We start from the raw sequence: 16,525 nt of genomic DNA, 5'->3' as shown, positions 1-16,525 counted from the left end.
TGCCAACTGCTCGGCTCGCCAGGCCTGCGGCCCGGGGGCTGGCCCTGCAGGTGTGTCAGGGCCCTCGCTTCTCGGTGGGCAAGGGCGGAGCAAGACGTCTGGAGACAGGGCTAACGTCCCCCCTTCTCACCCGGCAGAATCAGAGACCCTTTCCCAGAGCACCGAGGACTGTGAGAAGCTCCTCAGAAGGGAGGATCTGGCCACAGCACGGTAAGGACGGCCCCTGCTGTTTTGGGGGTGGGGGGAGCCCCCCTTGGGCTAGCCCCAGCGACTCCGGCCAGGGGTCACGTGGACTTGGGAACGTCAGTCCAGCTGGAGCCGCTGCAGCCCCGGCGAGATGGAGGGACAGAGAAAGGGTGCCTGTGCTCGAGCTCATGCGGTGCGTCGGGCCCGGAGCTCCTGTGAGGTCGGTCTTCTGCCTCCTTGGGGCCTCAGAACGCTCACTCGGGGGGCGGTGTCGCTGTCTCCGTTTCCTACGCGAGGTGACTGGGTGGGCAGGTGACTGGCACAAAGGCACACAACTAGAACTGATGGGAACCTGGGGAGTGTGGGTGAAGCCAGGGTCCCAGCCCGCCCCTTCAGGTGACCGGGTCCACAGCCCTTCCTGCTGGGAGCGCAGCTGCCCCTGCGGCTCCTGGAGCCTAACAAGTTCCAGAGAAGGAGGCTTCTCAGGTGATGTGGGGACTAGGAGGAGAATGGAGGCCCAGCTGGTGACCTGGGGGGATGGAATGGGAAGAACCAGGAGAACATGTCATTTCAAAATGTTGATTAAGAAATTGTTTTGCTTGAATTTGTAGATTCCTTTGGGGAGAACTGACATGTTGACATTGTGAACTTGTCCCATCCATGGTCATGGTGTATCTTCTCACCTAATTCCTCCCTTCCCTTATGGTTTTCAGCAGGGCTTATTTTCTTCCTGTGGATGTTGAGGGTAATTCCTGTAAATGAATCCCTGGATATTTTAGAGTTTCAGTTGCTTTTATTAAAAAAGCTAGTTTTTCCACCGTGTGTCCTGGTTGGTCAGGAACCGACAGTGCAGGGGGACGGACAGACCAGCGGCCTCAGCGTTCCTGGGAACTTCTTAGATGTGGAGGTCTCGGGGCCGCCCCGGCTTTCTGAACCATGATCTGCATTTTATTCAGGAACGTTCCCGGGTGATTCGTGTGCACCCTGAAACCTGAGCAGCTTTGGGTTGCAGTCGTGCACAGGTAGTCCAGTAAATAGGTTCTTAGATCCAGTCCTAGAGTTTTTTTTCACCTCCATTTGTTTTTCTCTCTATGAATCTTCTAGATGTAATATTTCAAGACCAGCCATTTTTTTCGGAGGGGCCAGCTCGGTCGAGATGAAGGAGTTAACTGAAAGATTGTCGTTTAACAGCTTGTCGAACTTGTTGGAAAAGCAAAAATTTCAAAGTAAGTTAGGATGGGGTTTGGGAATTTTGTAGGATAACTGGACCTGGAAGAGAATCAGGAAATGTTTCAAATTCTGAACGCTTCCATAGATTCTTTGATACCTGACCAAACAGTACTCGTAAGTGAAAAATACTACATGCAATTTTAGCCAACCTGTCCTAACTCACCTCATCCTTCCGTCCATCCATCCACCCCTTCCCACCCCACCCATGCGCCCGTGCTCCTGGCCCGTGGTGCTGTGTGCATGGGGAGCACTAAGATCTCTGACACCGACCAGAGACTTTCAAGCAAGTCATTCTGACTCTGCGTGGCAGGCGCTGTGTGGGTAGGAGTGTGGGTGCTGGGGAGGCGCAGAGGGTGGGGTGTGGAGACACTCTCTTTGGAAGCTGTTTGCTCCTTGAGGTGCAGGGAATAGCGTCCCAGGTGACAGGAGCTGCTCTCGGGGAAGCGGGTGATCTCAGCGGCAGGCTGCCAACGGGCACAGGTCCTCAGGTCACTGAACCCACTCCTCGTTCTCGGCCGAGACCTCCTCACCAGGTTTCCAGCCAGTGGCTGGGTTTCCAGCATGAGGTGGAAAATTCTAGAACCGGGCCTTGCTGCCGTCTCCCATTCGTTCAGCGTCACTGCTGCAAATCGTGTCCTCAACCCTCAGCCAGTCAGTCAGTATGCTGCCCCGTCCCACGTGGAGGCCTCAGCGCCGGGCGCCCCCGGGGCAGGGGGGCCGCTGGGCCGCAGCCGTCCCTCTTCCTCAGGAAAGACGCGCCCGCACTTCCCATCTGCACAGCCCGCAGGTCCTGCCGAGGCTTCTCTCCCCAGATTAAGGAGCCTCACTCCTTGTTGTCCTTTAAGCATTTTAATGAGGGTCTGAACCTTCCTTTTTCTTTTGAAATGGAGAAAGTACACAGGAAAAGGCAAGCACCCTGCGTCCCGCAAGTCAGCTGTCACTGTTGGGCCGCGTTTCCTTTCTTTCTTGTTCCTATTTTCTTTCTTTCTTCTCTTTACAAGAAATGAAAGGTTACAGGTCCCGTGAAAGCCCCTGCGCATCCCGTGCTTTTGAGAAGCGCCTGCAGTCCCCGCACAGAAGTCGGTGTGGCCCCCGCCCCCGTCACACTCACGCGGCCTTGTGCCGACGCCGGTTTCTGCAGGTGACAGAAACGGCTTCCCGCCACACGTCTCTTCCAGCACCTCTTCATTTATGAGATTTATTTGTGTCGGCTGTGGGAGCCCCAGCCCCTCTGTCCCAACTTCAGGGGGCGCCCGGCAGGTGGGTGCACGCCCTCCGCCCATGCCGTCCCGCTGAGGGACACTGGCGCCGCCGCCAGTGCCCCGTCACCGCCGGCCCTGCAGCGGCGGCCACCCTCGCGCGCCTGCAGGAGGGTCCAGGGCGCCCGGCGGGACCACGGGCGGAGGAGATGTGCCGCCCGCCCCTCCCGGGGAGACGCTGCAGGTGTGGCGTCCCGGCCGTCCCTCCTTCCTCTCCCGACGGCGGTCCCGAGAGCTCCCGTTGGTCGGTGGCGTCGCCCGGCCCGGCACCGTCAGGCTCCGTCGCAGACTCCCAGTGGGGCCCAGAGCAGCTCGGGTGCTTACTCGGTCAGCGTTCCTCGGTCACTTGCCTCGTCCTGTTTCTTCACTGACTGTTCTTGCCTGGGTTTCCGTTTTTGCTTACTGACCCCTGAGCTTGTTTTTCAGGTCTGAGTGATCCCGCGAGGCGGGTTTGAGCGCTGTGAGCGTCACGGGCCGGGGTCTGTGACTCCCCCTTTCAGCGCACGTACGGGTCTTGTTTGTGTACCTGCTGACTGTTCCTTTCCAGTCTGTACTCTGGGTAACGTTTACAAACCCTTCTCACCCAGGTGGCAGTCTGGTCTCCTGTGTGTTCTTCTGACGCTTTTGACATTTTTCTCCCTGCGCTGGCTTCTTAGTCCTCCCGCAAGCTGCTTTCACGTGCAGCTAATGAGGGTCAGGAGCTGTGGGTGGTGGACGGGGAGCCGGCTCTGGGTTTGAATCCTGGCGCTTCGGCGTAGAGCCAGCAGGGTGGCCCGGGGCAGGCCCACAGGTCTCCACCTCCGCCCCGGGCAGGGCTGCACCTGTGTGACTCTGCATGACACCTGTGCGCCCCACTGGAAATCGGGACCTGGACCTGTATTTTGGGACCGAGAGGGCAGCTGGCACTCACTCCAGCCCACGGTCGCTGGACATGGTAACAGTTGCCAAAAATCCAGGCCATATAAAAGTCCGACTTCTCTTTGTGTGGGCCACTCTGCAGACCCTGCAGACAGCCTCTGTCCATGAGCCGGTGAGTCCCCGGCCACCAGAGCGCCGTCTGGCGGAGAGCACGTCCGCTTCCGCCCCGCCCGCCTGCTGTTGGTCCCAGCTTCGTGTTCCACCTGTCATCTGCAGCTCATTTTGCCTGTAGCGTGAGGTGCCCAACAATTTCATTTGCCTCCAGATGGAGAGTTATTATAATTCATTGACAAGTCCGTCCTTTCTCACTGATCTGAAATGCCACCTCTGACATCTGAGTCTCCCTGTGGGTGTGGGTCAACTTCTGGCTTTTCCCAGAATGGTCTGTTCCATTGGCCTTTCTAAAAAAAATTATTAATTTTATTTTTACATGTTTTGGGGGGCTAGTTTTATTTATTTTGTTAATGGGTGCGCTGGGGATTGAACTCAGGACCTCATGCGTGCTAAGCACGCGTTTTACCACTGAGCTACACCCTCCCCCCTTTCCATTGGTCTTTCTGTCAGGGAACCATAGCTCATGGTTTTAATTACTCCGATTTATGTGTCTCTTCCTCTCCTTTTCGCTCTTGATCTGAGCGGGGCGCTGAGCTGGGCGCCTTCAGTAACTGCTCACCGACTCCTCCCAACACCTGGGAGGCAGGGGCTGTGTCCCCCATGCGGCCCGAGAGGGAATCGGGGCTCAGAAAGGTTAAGGCGCTTTCCCTTCAGGAGAGAGAGACCCGGTTCTGGAACTTTGGTGGCTCAGCTCCCACGCCCAGCACCGAGGGGAAGAGCTGCCGTGGAGGAGACTCTGATACCCCGTCGTGCTGGTGTCATCACAGCACATTCTTGGGTGGTAGAGCCGGGGATCAGGACACCCCTTCATTTCTTCCTGCATGTCCTGACAATGGGTCTGCTCTCCACGTTTGGACGCCTCTTTGGTTGCAGGGATGGGGTGGGAGCGCAGAGAACAAACTCTGCCTCCAGAGGGCGCCAGGAACCTTCCCGCATCCCTGCAGCACATGGGGCAGATACGCGGCTGGGACGGCAGCTCCTCCTGGTGCTCATTCCTTCCTTTGACTTCACAGTGAGACAGAAGGAACTGGACTGGAGAAAGAAGAGCCAGAAGAGGAGGAAGAAATCTCGAGCAGAGGAGGAAAGTGACTCCAGGCTGGCAGGCCAGGGGAAGCAGGGCACCTTCTCCGTCCAGCTGGCGATAATGCCGCTCCTCGCAGGTAGCCACACCTGTTCCCTGCAGTTTCTGGTTGCTTTGTCACGTGTGGCTAGAAGGTCCAGAGATGGACTGCTCACGGTCACCGAGTCCCTGCTCCATGCCACCTCAGCAGAGTGTGGGGGTGACTGTCACCATCAGGAGGCACAGAGAGGTCAGTTGCACTGTCCAAGATCACACAGCGAGTAAGTGAAGCCAGGATTTGAACCCAGGTCTGATTCCAAAGTCTAGGCAAGCCTGTGAGAATAATAAATATCAAGTTTGTTTTTAGGGTAAGAGGCTACTTGGTATAAACACGTTTCCTGCAGATTTTTACAGGAACATCTAGTAAAGGGAATGAGGACGGGGAGCCAGTATTTACGTCCCATTGTTTACTTCTGTGACAAACTGATCCTCCCAGTGAACTGGTGGTGGTGGCATTGGGGTTGATTATCGTTGTCACTACTTTTCCAGTGAGGAATCAAAACTCAGAGAAGTCAAGCAACTTACCTGAGGGCACACAGCTCAGTGCAGAACAGGGGTTTGCTTCTGCTTTGTAAGATCGATCACCATTTACAAAGTTAGTTTGAGAAATAATAAATAGGTATTTATTAGGTCCATATGTTTGGATAATGGAAGGCTCAGAATATCTTTTGGGTAAAATTATGTGACTTTGTTTTAAAAAGGTAACGTGTGGGACCCTCTTTCTTTTAGAGAAAGTAACCGCAAGCTTACCTCGCTGTGGGGTTTGGGCCGTGGGGCGAACGCGCGCCCCCTCCTGGCCGGTCTGCGGAAACGTGGGCGGACGCCGAGGGTGAAGCCCCGCGGGGGCGGGGAGGTCGCAGTCCTCTCAAGCTCTCGGGTTGCCTTCCGTGCGTTTTGATGAAACACTAACTCGCGCGCCTTTAAATGGATCTTGGAAAGCCAGTCCCTCCCGAGGAGCGTTTTCGGAGACTCGCATGCACTCTCCAGCCGGTGCTGCAGCTTGGGCGGACGCTCCCTTGGTCTGCAGCCGTCGGTGGGCCCCGGGTGACCTGCTCCTCACCTCTGCCGGCAGGGCCTGGAGACGCCTGCGTGGTCTCGGCCCGGCAGGGAGAAGCTGAGAGGTGCCGGGCCCCCCTCCCTTGGGCCCGCCGTCACGGCCCGGCCCGTAAGGTGGCCGTTGCTGCAGGAGCTCCCCCCGCTCAGGCTTTGGGTCCCGGCTCAGCCGCTAGTCAGCAGACCGCCTGCTTTCTCCGAGTGTGTTTCCTCGTCTGTAAGCCGGGCCGTTCCCACCCCGGCCGGCTGCAGCAAGGCCCCGGGAGAGGCTGTGTGTGAACTGCGCTGCGGGGTCCCTGCACGCAGCAGGACTGGGGAGGGGGCGCTGCTGGTGGGGAGGTGGCAGCTGCTTCGCCAGGACGTCTGGGTGGGCGGGAGGCAGGGCCCGGGCTTGGCAGTGGCAGCGCAGTCACCTCCCCGCGGCACCGATGCCGCAGGGCGCGGTGATGGACCGCGAGTGGCTGTGACTCAGCGGTCTGTTGTGCATTTTTTTTGCCGTGAATTAAAATAGCGTGAGCTAATTCCCAGACTAGCATGCTCATTTCCGGTAGGGCCTTCGATGTCGGACTGGGCCGTAGACTTCTGCTTACCTCAGTGGTGCCTGCTGGTGGCCAGGAAGCTAGTGAGCGTCCAGAAAGGTTCCGTGTTTGGAGTGAACTCTTTATGTTTTTTTTTTCTATTAATGTCATTTTTATCTTATTTTTTATTGAAGTGGAGTTGATTTACATTGTTAGTTTCAGAGGTACAGCAGAGTGCTTCAGTTACACACGTACATGCACGTATATATATGTGTATTTTCAGTCTTTCCTGTTATACTTATTACAAGAAGTTGAGTATGTGAACGCTTCTGTTGACTGCGCAGCGAAGGGGCCACACGCAGCCGAGCAGGCCCGGTTTGGACACTGGTTCTGCTGCTATTGGCCGAAAGATCTTGGGCGACCACTTTTAACATCCCCAAGCCTGGCCGCTGCAGGTGCACAAGCCTCACGGGGTCCGCCCCCCTCACCTCTTTCCTTACATGGAACCGTGGTTCTCACTGTGGGCACATGTGCGCCTCCGGGGGCCACTCGGCACCGTATGGGGACATTTCTGGTGGTCACAACGGGGAGCAAGATGCTGCTAAATGTCCCGTGATGCACAGGACGGTCCCCATGACAAAGAATTGTGCCCCCAAATGTCAGTAGCACTGAGGTTGAGACGCCAGCCCTGGATGGCGGCTGGCACCACCCGAAATTTCTGAATGATGATTTGAATAGACGTTTGCACCAGAGGCGTCTTCTGAACCGGGCAGGCTGAGACGAAAAGGCTTACAAAGGCCTCGAATGCAAGTCAGAATTGGCTGTGGCCTTAGCCAGTTTACAAGGAGAGGCGCAAGGGAACGGCCGGGGCCCCCAGGAGACGCTCCCAGTCCGCGCGGACGGTGCGCACACCAGCGGGACTCATTTGGGAGGCGACCACTCTTTCTGAGCGTGAGTGGGGGCCGTCGTGTGCCCTGAGACCACATTTACCAGCCTCAGATTGTCCTCTTGGAGCACATGCCCCGTGCTGGCAGGGCTCCCGGCCCCACACAAGCCCTCTGGGTCCTCTTCACCCTGAGAAACGCGGGGTCTCTGCCCTCTTTGTTCCGAGGAAATTGAGCCTCAGAGAGCGGCTAACTTGCAGGTCACATGATGACGAACAGTCACATCTGGGATTTGAAACTAATTGCTTTTTTTTTTGCCCTCACCAGTATGTCTCCACCTGGTGACACCTGGTGAAGGGTGTGACCCCTTCGATGAGAAGTGTCCCCTCACCTGCCAGTGTGCCCTGCAGTGGCTCGATTCACCCCTCTTCCCGTGGTCACCCTGTTGCAAAACCATCATAGCATGGGGTGCACCACGCTGGCCTTGGCTCAAACCTACCACCCAGGTTCTGTGTCAACATCCACCCTTTCCTCCCTGAACCACGATAGTCCAGGTGCCCACAGTGGGCACCAAACATAGACACTGGCGTCCCCTGTCCTGGAACGTGGTCACCGCTGGGAGCAGCCCTCCGGGAGAGCTTTCTGCAGAGAAGGGCTGGCCCCGGCACGCCCACAGCGGCACGTGGCTACTGAGCGCCTGAAACGTGGCTCAGGGGACGAAGGAAGTGCGTTTTAAATGGTTCTTAGCTCCAATTAACTTAAACACAAGTAGCCACATACGGCTGCCAGCTACCGCACGACACAGGTCTAGGGTGGAGGTTCTAGAGGCTAGAATCACACGGGGAGATTTTAAAAATCCCTGAGGGGAGGCTGCAGCCCAGACTGCTTAGGGGTGGGACCTGGGCGTCAGCCGTCCTGTAGGTGGCTCAGGAAGTGCTCACGTCACAAGGGTAAACCACAGAAGTGAAGTTCCCTTAGGGCCCAGGGGTCCCCCGTTTGAGAAGCTGGTGTAGACGAGCTGCCTGTCGGCATTTGCCGATTATTACTTAAGTCTTCCTCCTGGAGGTATAATTTTATCTTTGGCTCCCAGGTGCCTGAACCCTCTGTGCTCATGTTGAGCTGGCATGAGTGACCGTCTGACGCTGTGTGTATCTCCCCCTAGGATGGCAAACCGTCGTGACTCGTGGCCGTGGAAGGTCTGCCAACATCTTAGATTGTTTTTTGACTTTGGAAACGGAAGTTCCTATCATGACTGAAGAGCAGAAGCGGGACTTAAACCCCCTGGCCATCAGGATCAAGTGTGTCTCCTGCCTCCCGACACAGCCCGTGTGCACCTCCGAGCTAGAGGTGAGCGCGGCCCGGTCGCTGCCCTGGGAGCTGCCCCCGCAGCCACATGCCCAGCGCGTTTCAGACTTTCTCATTATTGTGTCTGTTACCGTGGTCTGTGCCCAGTGATCTTTGCTGCTACTGCTGTAAATGTTCTGGGGCGCCATGAACTGTGCCCCATGACAGCGAACTTGATCCATGTGTGTGTCTGACCGCTCCACCGACTGGCCGTCCCCCCCACTCCCCAGGCCTCCCTCCCCCAGGACACGGCAGGGGAATTAGGTCAGTTAATAACCCTGTAGTGGCCTCTCAGCGCTCAAGTGAAAGGGTGGGTTACACGTCTCTCACTTTAAATCAAAAGCTAGATGATTTTTTTTTAAAGCTAGAAATGATTAATTTTAGTGAGGGAGGCATGTTAAAAGCCGAGGTCGGCCGACAGCTAGGAAGCCGCCTCCAGAACCTCAGAGTGCCAGGGCGGCAGCAGGTGCTGGGCAGCCCGAGTGGCCAGTCACCAAGAAGCTCTTGTTAAGACGCTTACTGAAGGTGCCACGTTACACCACAGGCTTTCCATGTGGACGACGCAGCCTCCTGCTGCAAGGAGGTGCCGTCGAGGTCGTTCACAGCTAAGAGGAGAAGCCAGTGCCCGGCCTCAGAGTCTCCAAGCACAGGCTGCTCGGGGCTGAGGCAGCTGGCGGCTCCCAGGTGGACCTGCTGCTCTCCTGCCACTCCCAAAGCCCTAGGACTCTTAAGAACTGTGTTAAATCTACCCCCTGTGCTCCATAAGTGGAACGGCAAAGCCCGGACGACAGCGCCTGCTTACAGCATGGTTTACTGAGGATTTTCAGCCCACCGTGGAGAGCTACTGCCCAGAAAAAGCATGCCTTTTGGAATTTGACTGCTTGCTGACCACACGCCGGTCACCCGGGCGCTGAGGGAGACGGGCGACGAGGTTCACGTTGTTTTCGAGCCCGTGACACTGCGTCCTTTCTGCAGCCCACGGACCTCGGAGGGTTTTCGACTTTCAACTCTTAGTACTTGAGAAAGACATCTGGTCAGCCTCTAGCTTCCACAGACGGGGTTCCTCTGACAGATCTGGGCAAAGCCAGCTGAAAACCCTCCGGGAGGGAGCCCCCATTCTCGATGCCAGTAAGAGCAGCTGTGATTCTGGGGGAGAGGTCAAAGCATCGCCCGTGACAGGAGCTTGGAAGAAGTTGCTTCCGACCCCCTTGGATGACTTGAGGGGCTCACGGCTTCAGTGGAGGGAGTCACCGCAGACATGGCGGAAAAGCAAGAAAACCAGAGTGAGGCGTGGGGGCTGCAGGCGTGGCTGGACTGCCGCAGCCGCAGGGGAAAGCCTGGAGGCGGCGGGGCTGCTGCTGTGGGCAAGCAGGGCGCGGTCCCCCGCCAGGGAGCCTCCTCCCGGCCAAGACGCCGCGGAGACGGCTGACGCGACACCCCAGGCTTGGCTGGGAAAGCAGGGGCAGGGTCTGAGACGACGGACTCCAATTGCGGAAGACGTCCTCTGGGTAAAATGCAGCCAAGCAGCATTGCGGGCTACGTGGCCGCTGCTCCTGAAAGGAAGAGCCCACCGATGCAGCAGGCTTCACCGCTGTCTTGTTTCAAGAAGCTGCCCCAGCAGCCCCGCCCTTCGGCCACCTCCACCCGACCAGCCAGCCGCCACCAGCCTCGGAGCGCGACCCTCTGCCAGCAAGAGGACTGTGACTCGCCGAAGGCGCAGATGATGGTTGGCACTTTTAGCAGTGAAGTGTATTTTAATTAAAACGTGTACGCTGCATTTTAAGGCATGATGATGTTGCACGCACAGTAGGCTAGAGTGTAAACGTGATTTTAAATGCACTGGGAAACCAAAAACTTCGTGCGACTTGCTTCACTGGGATATTTGCTTATGGTGGCGGTCTGGAGCCCAGCCGCGAGGTCTCCGAGGTCGGCCTGTGTCTTCTTCTCAAGTCCTCTGAAATGTCTTTTTAAGTGTTTGCCCATTTTTGAATTAGGTTGTTTGCTGCGTTGTAGGTGTTCTTTATATATTCTGGATAGTAACCCTTACCGTTTTGGGGCAATGCTTTCACCCGTTTTGTTGGTCATCTTTTCGTCTTCTGGCGGCGCCCTGTGTGCACAGAAGTGTGCCGCTCATGGGGCCCGGCCCATCCGGGCGCCCTCACCTGGGCTGCATCATCGCCACGTCCGCCGCCGTGAACTGCCTCCTCTGTTTCCTTCTACGAGTTTTATAGTTTTAGCTGCTGGCTTTAGGTCCTTGATCCATTTGAGCTTACTTCCCCATCGGTGTAAGGTCAGAGCCCGACCTTACCCTCGCACGCGGACAGCTGGTTTCCCCGAGCACCAGCTTTTGTTGGAAGGTTGGTCCTTTGTCCATTGAGTGGTCTTGGCCCCTTTGCCAAAAGTCAGCTGGCCCGTGTGTGGAAGGGCTTGTCCCAGAGGCTTACATTCTGCCTACTAGCCTGTGTGTCTGAGCCGGCACCAGTGCCACGGTGTTTGAAGCGCTGCGGTTGTGGAGGGACGTGTAAGGACTCCCAGTTTGGTTCTTTTTCAGGACTGTTTGGCTATTGGAGGCTCCTTAAGATCCCATGTGAATTTTAGGACAGCTTTTTCTAGTTCTGCAAAACAGCACCCCTGGCTGGAGTTTGGACAGGGAGTGCGCTGAACCTGTGCGTCATTTTGTGACGTGTTAACAAGTCTCCTGATCCGTGGACGCAGGATGTCGTCCCTGTGCTGCTTTCTAAGGTCTTCTTTAACTTTCTCAGCGGTGTTTTGCAGCGGGCGTGTTTTCGTTCAGAAGTGTTTCGTAGGCTTGTTTCTTCAGTCTTGTGCAGCAGTGTTGTGCGGTCTCGTCGGCGGGTCTTTGGCCCCCCCTCCCCGGGTCCGACGTGCTCCTGAGGCTTTGCTCGTCCTCCTGCAGCCCCAGGAGGGCTGTCCTCTCAGCGCCCCTCCTGGAGCGCTCCCTGCTGGTGTGCAGGAGCGCTGCTGCTGTCTGTGTGCTGATTTTGTGTGCTGCGTTCTTACCGGGCTTATTTGCCAGATCTGACAGTTGCTGTCTCTGCCTGACGTACTTCACTTGCTCTGATAATCTCCAGCTGCATCCACGTTGCTGCGAGGGAAGGTTTGCTTCATTGTTCTCGCGGGTGCCTGGGAGCCCTGCCCACCTGTGACTGTTTTGAAGTCAATTCCCAGCATCGGTGTAAAATAAACAGTCCACTTGGAGTGTGCATGCGTCCACAAGCTCGTGCAGCGGTTAATTTCCGATGATAAAATCTTAGCACGTGCGAGGCTCCCCATTTGTGCCCCAACACAGCCCCGCCCCCCTTCCCACCTCGTCCCGACGCCCCCATAGACCCCGAGCGCCGTGTCGCTGGGGCACTTCATACGCTAAACGGGACATGTGCCAGCCCTTCAGGTGTGTGTCTGGAAAATATGAATTGCCTAATCTAAAGCCGACTCCTCTGCACCTTCTCTGTGCCTGGCCCTGGGATGTGAAGAAGGCACGTGGCCCGTCCTTGTGGCACTGACCGTCTGGGGAAGACACAGTGACTCATACCTGCTGAGTCCCCGTCTTGTGCCAGCGCCCAGCTCGGTGCCTTCCACGTGTCCCCCAGTGACCTTGCAGGGCAGGGTCTGTGGAGGAGGAGTGTGGGCTGCAGGGGCCCACCTCGGGGTGGGGGGGAGCGGACCGCCTGGCGCTGTGCCCCTGACCGCTGTCCTCTGCTCTCTCGTAGCGGCTGTGCATGCCCGTGTACTGCCAGTACCAGTTCCACAAGACCCCGGTGCACAGGACCGAGGGTCAGCCCCACGGGACCCACGTCTACTTCCAGGACATCAACGTCATCTTCCTGGGGGCGATGCACCCCAGCGACCTGCGGGAGTACCTGGAGGGGCCCCCCATGCTGGTGGAAGTTCACGACCGGGACCGCAAGTCAGAGGAGTACTCCCAGAAGCCCACGCTGCTTGGGGAGGACCCCCTGGATTCCTGCCTCAATCTCCAGGTCCACATCTCTCCTGAGGAGACGGAGAGCAACCCCTTCGAGTCCCAGGATAAGATGTGGGACCCGTACGGGGTTGCCCGGGTCAGCTTCGCCGACCTCCTCCTGGGCCACAAGTGCTTGAACCTGGTCGCCCCCGTCCACGACTGTGAGCCCAGGGCCCCGCACTGCGGCCGTGGCAGCCAGGGCAGGAAGGCGGCGGGGCTCCCGGGGCCCCGAGACGGCCTCCCACACGGCCCGATGCCCTCGGGCCACTACCTGGAGGCCAGCTCCCTGCTGAAGCTGCGGGTGGACGTGGCGGTGCCGCTGCGGGCCGGGCCCCCGGCCCCCGACCCCACGGCCTGTGAATTTGGCCGCGTCGTCTTCGTGTTTGACTCCAGGAAGCTGTCCCTCCTGCACGGCCTCCTGCAGGACGTCACCACGATCAATGCCAGGGCCCTGGAGCTGGACTCCCACCCCTTCGAGGACGTCGAGCAGATCCTGTCGGCCTTTAAGATGCGAGTGAAGATCCAGGAAAAGCAGGACCTGGACGTGCTGACTGGCTTCCACCTGCTGGACGGGCAGGTCCACCTCCTCATCCTGGAGGGCTTGGCCGACCATGGCCTGAGGCGGCTGTGGGAGGGCCACCAGAGCCGGTAGGCGCGGGCCGCCTTGCTGGGGATGTGGTGGCGTCCAGGTGGGGAGGGGCGGAGGGGTCTCTAGGAGCCAAGCTCAGGTTCTGTGCCTCTGTCGGGGATGGGATGTTTGTTGTTGTTTTTGTTTTTCCTCCTCTTTTTTCCCTCCCAGGGAGGGGTAGTAATTAGGTTTATCTATTCTGGAAATACTGGGGATCGAACCCCAGACCTCGAGCATTCTCGGTGTGCACTCTGCCACTGAGCTGTGCCTCCCCTCGGAAGGAGCTGTCGACGCGGAGCCTCTTGGGCTCAGTAGTTGGATGACAGGGACAGTCGCCTGCCTCCGGCTAAGGGAAGACTTCAGGAATGTGTAGAAGAGAGGGCGGCTGTGGCAAAGGGTGCTGCATCCACACTTCCGCGGGGCTTCCCGGCCAGCGGGGAGCAGGCGCTCTGCGTGGCCCTGAGACACCCCTACCAGGATGGAGCGTTGGGCTCGGCCCGAGGAAGATGTTTCTGATTATTATGTGGTGGGAGGGGCTGCATACGCTGCAGAAAGTCCCCCCCGCCCCGGAGGCCTCAGGCGCACCCGATGGCCACTCACCTGAGGGTGGCGCTGTGGAGGCGATTACAGTGTCCCCTTGCGGGCTGGGCGAGCGGCCCCTCGTGGTCTTCCGTTCTTCAGCTTTGGTGGCCGGATAACTCTCTTTTTCTTTCATGATTTGCACGTACCCTGATTGGGGTGCAGAGGGCCTCCCTGTAGTTTAGAGGCCCCTGCCTGTCCTCAGAGCTCAGACACCGCAGGGCCGGGTGCCGACAGCAGCAGGGAGTCCGGAAGTGCAGTCTGTCCCCCAGGAGGGGTGTGCGGCCCTGGGGGATCGGTCCCGAGTGCTGGGGGCAGGAGCACGGGGGGAGTGCGAGCTGACTCACGACTGTCATCCGCCCAAGAGAACTGCAATGTCCCTCCCTGCAAGACGCACACGTGACTGTTCAGAGCAGCGTTACGTGCAGCGGGCAGAAAATGAAACGACCCGAGTGTCCGTCGACCGGTAAACAAAATGCGACAGATCTGAACCAGGGCATCTCATTCAGGCAAGAAAAAGGAGTGATGTCCTGATGCACGTGAATGCCCTTAAAAACACTGTGCTGAGTGACCTGGAGGGCGCTATGCTTAGTGAAATAAGTTAGGCAGAGAGACCGTTGCCGTATGTTATCACCTTTATGTGGAATCTAAAAAATAAACTAGTAAATATAACAGAAAAGGAACAGACAGATACAGAGAACAGACTAGTGGCTGCCAGTGGGACGGGGAGGGGACTAAAAGGTACAAACTACTACATATAAATAAGCCACAAGGATATATTGTACAGCACAGGGAATGCGGCCACTGCTTTACAATAACTATAAATGGACTATAAAAGTTTGAAATCACTGTGTTACACACCTAAAGCTAATACAACAGTGTAAGTCAGCTATACCCCTATACCTCAATAAAAAAGAAAACGTTATGCTAACAACCAGACACAAAGGGCCACATACTGTATGATTCCATTTTGTATGAAGCGTCTACAACAGTCAGATCCACAGGGATGGATGTAGATCGGTGTTTTCCAAGGTCTGAGAGGAGGGGCCGTGGGGAGGGACTGCGCACGCGTGCGGGCTTTTGGGGGGCTGATGAAGGTGTTCTAGAGTTTTACAGTGTTTGTGGTTGCACGTCGGAGCATAACGTAAACAACCGAAGTGCGCGCTTTACAAGGGTGAACGTCTGCGGTAGAGCCCTGGGCCTTGTCCAGGCCAGTTCTCACTTTTTGCCCTTGGCTCCTGGGAGGTGACCTACGACATACCTGATAGGAGTGCCCTTGTTTAGGTTGGAGGCTAACCACACCGGGGTCTTAGGGTGGGGACCAGCCTCGCCCAATTGTCATAAGATGGAGGACAGTGTGATTTTAGGGCGGGGAGTTTGGGTCATGCAGTGTCAGCTGATGTGGAGATCGAGATTGCTCCATGGGCCGGCCGGCCACCCATCCACTCATCTGTCCGTCCCTCCATCATGCCTCTAATGGAGCCCCAGTAAAAACTCTGGACACGGAAGCTCAGAGGAGCTACTCTGTGTAGCTTGTCCTTTCATCATCTTAAAAATAATCTTCTCCAAAGAAGAAGTTCTGAATTTTGATGGAGTCCAGGTTGTTGATTTTTTTTCTTTTATAGACTATGCCTTTAAAGCCATGTTTAAGAATTCTTCACAAAACCTTAGGTCTTGAGTATTTTTCTATGTTTTCTTCTAAAAGATATTGTTTCATGGTTTACATTTAAGCTTATGACTCATTTTGAGTTAATTTTTGTATCAAGTGCGAGGTTTAGATTGAGGTTTTTTTCATTTTTAAGGTGTAATTTGCATATAACTTTGTATGAGTTTCACTTGTACATCATGGTTCAATGTTTTTATATATTGTGAAATGATCACTACAATAAGTCTAGTTAACATCTGTCAGAATTTTTGTGATGAGAAATTTTGTCTGCTCTCTTAGCTGCTTTCAAATGTGCAATACAGTGATATTAACTGTAGTCACCATGCTGGACATTATAGCCCCAGGACTTACTTTATAAATGTAAGTCTTTATAACCTTTTAACCCCCTTCACCCATTTTGCTCACTCCACATACCCTGCCTCTGGCAACCACCAATCTGTTCTCTGTACCTATGAGTTTGGGTTTTGATTATTTTGTTTTTGCTCTTTTAGATTCCACATCTAAGTGAGATCATTTGGTAACTGTCTTTCTCTGTCTCACTTATTTCACTCAGTTCGATTCCCTGGAGGTCCATCCATGTCACAAATGGCAAGTTTCCCTTTTCTACGGCTGCAGATGTTTCGTTGTGCACGTGAACACGTTTTCCTTTTGCGTTCATCTGTCACTGGGTACTTAACGTCGCTTCCACATATTGGCTATTGTAAATCATGCTGCAGTGAACATGGGGTGTGAATATCCTTTCAAGTTAGTGTTTCTGTTCCCTCACAATAAATACCCAGAGGTGGAACTGCTCCATCATGTGGCAGTTCTGTTTTTGATTTGTTGAGGAGCCTCCATACCGCTTTCTGGAGTGGCTGCACCAGTTGCTTCCGAAGGGAGCAGCGCACAGGGCTCCCTTCCCTCCACGTCCTCGCCAGCACTTGTTGTTTCTTGTCTTTTTGATGACAGCCGTTCTCAACAGGTGTGAGGTAATGTTTCATTTTTGTTTCATTTTGCACTTCCCTGGTGATTTGTGATGTTGAGCATCTTTTCATGTGCCCGTTG

General features: G+C 55.9%; 1 protein-coding gene across 4 annotated transcripts in view; it reads left to right on the top strand.

Annotated features, from left to right (window-relative positions):
- Positions 1-16,525, top strand: part of CFAP92 (cilia and flagella associated protein 92 (putative)) — a 53,061-nt gene that overhangs the window by 8,008 nt on the left and 28,528 nt on the right. For 2 of the 4 annotated variants that reach the window (XM_072941958.1, XM_072941957.1), the window contains exons 5-9: positions 138-210; positions 1,291-1,412; positions 4,721-4,867; positions 8,445-8,629; positions 12,358-13,256. In XM_072941958.1, the coding sequence (XP_072798059.1) occupies positions 138-210; positions 1,291-1,412; positions 4,721-4,867; positions 8,445-8,629; positions 12,358-13,256 (1,426 nt within the window). The other 2 variants (XM_072941960.1, XM_072941959.1) reach the window with 2 other exon arrangements.

The sequence above is a fragment of the Vicugna pacos genome, chromosome 17 (assembly GCF_048564905.1).
Source record: "Vicugna pacos chromosome 17, VicPac4, whole genome shotgun sequence".
NCBI lineage: Eukaryota > Metazoa > Chordata > Mammalia > Artiodactyla > Camelidae > Vicugna > Vicugna pacos.
Note: the sequence above shows the minus strand (reverse complement) of the source record. Positions and strands in the feature narration are given on the sequence as shown.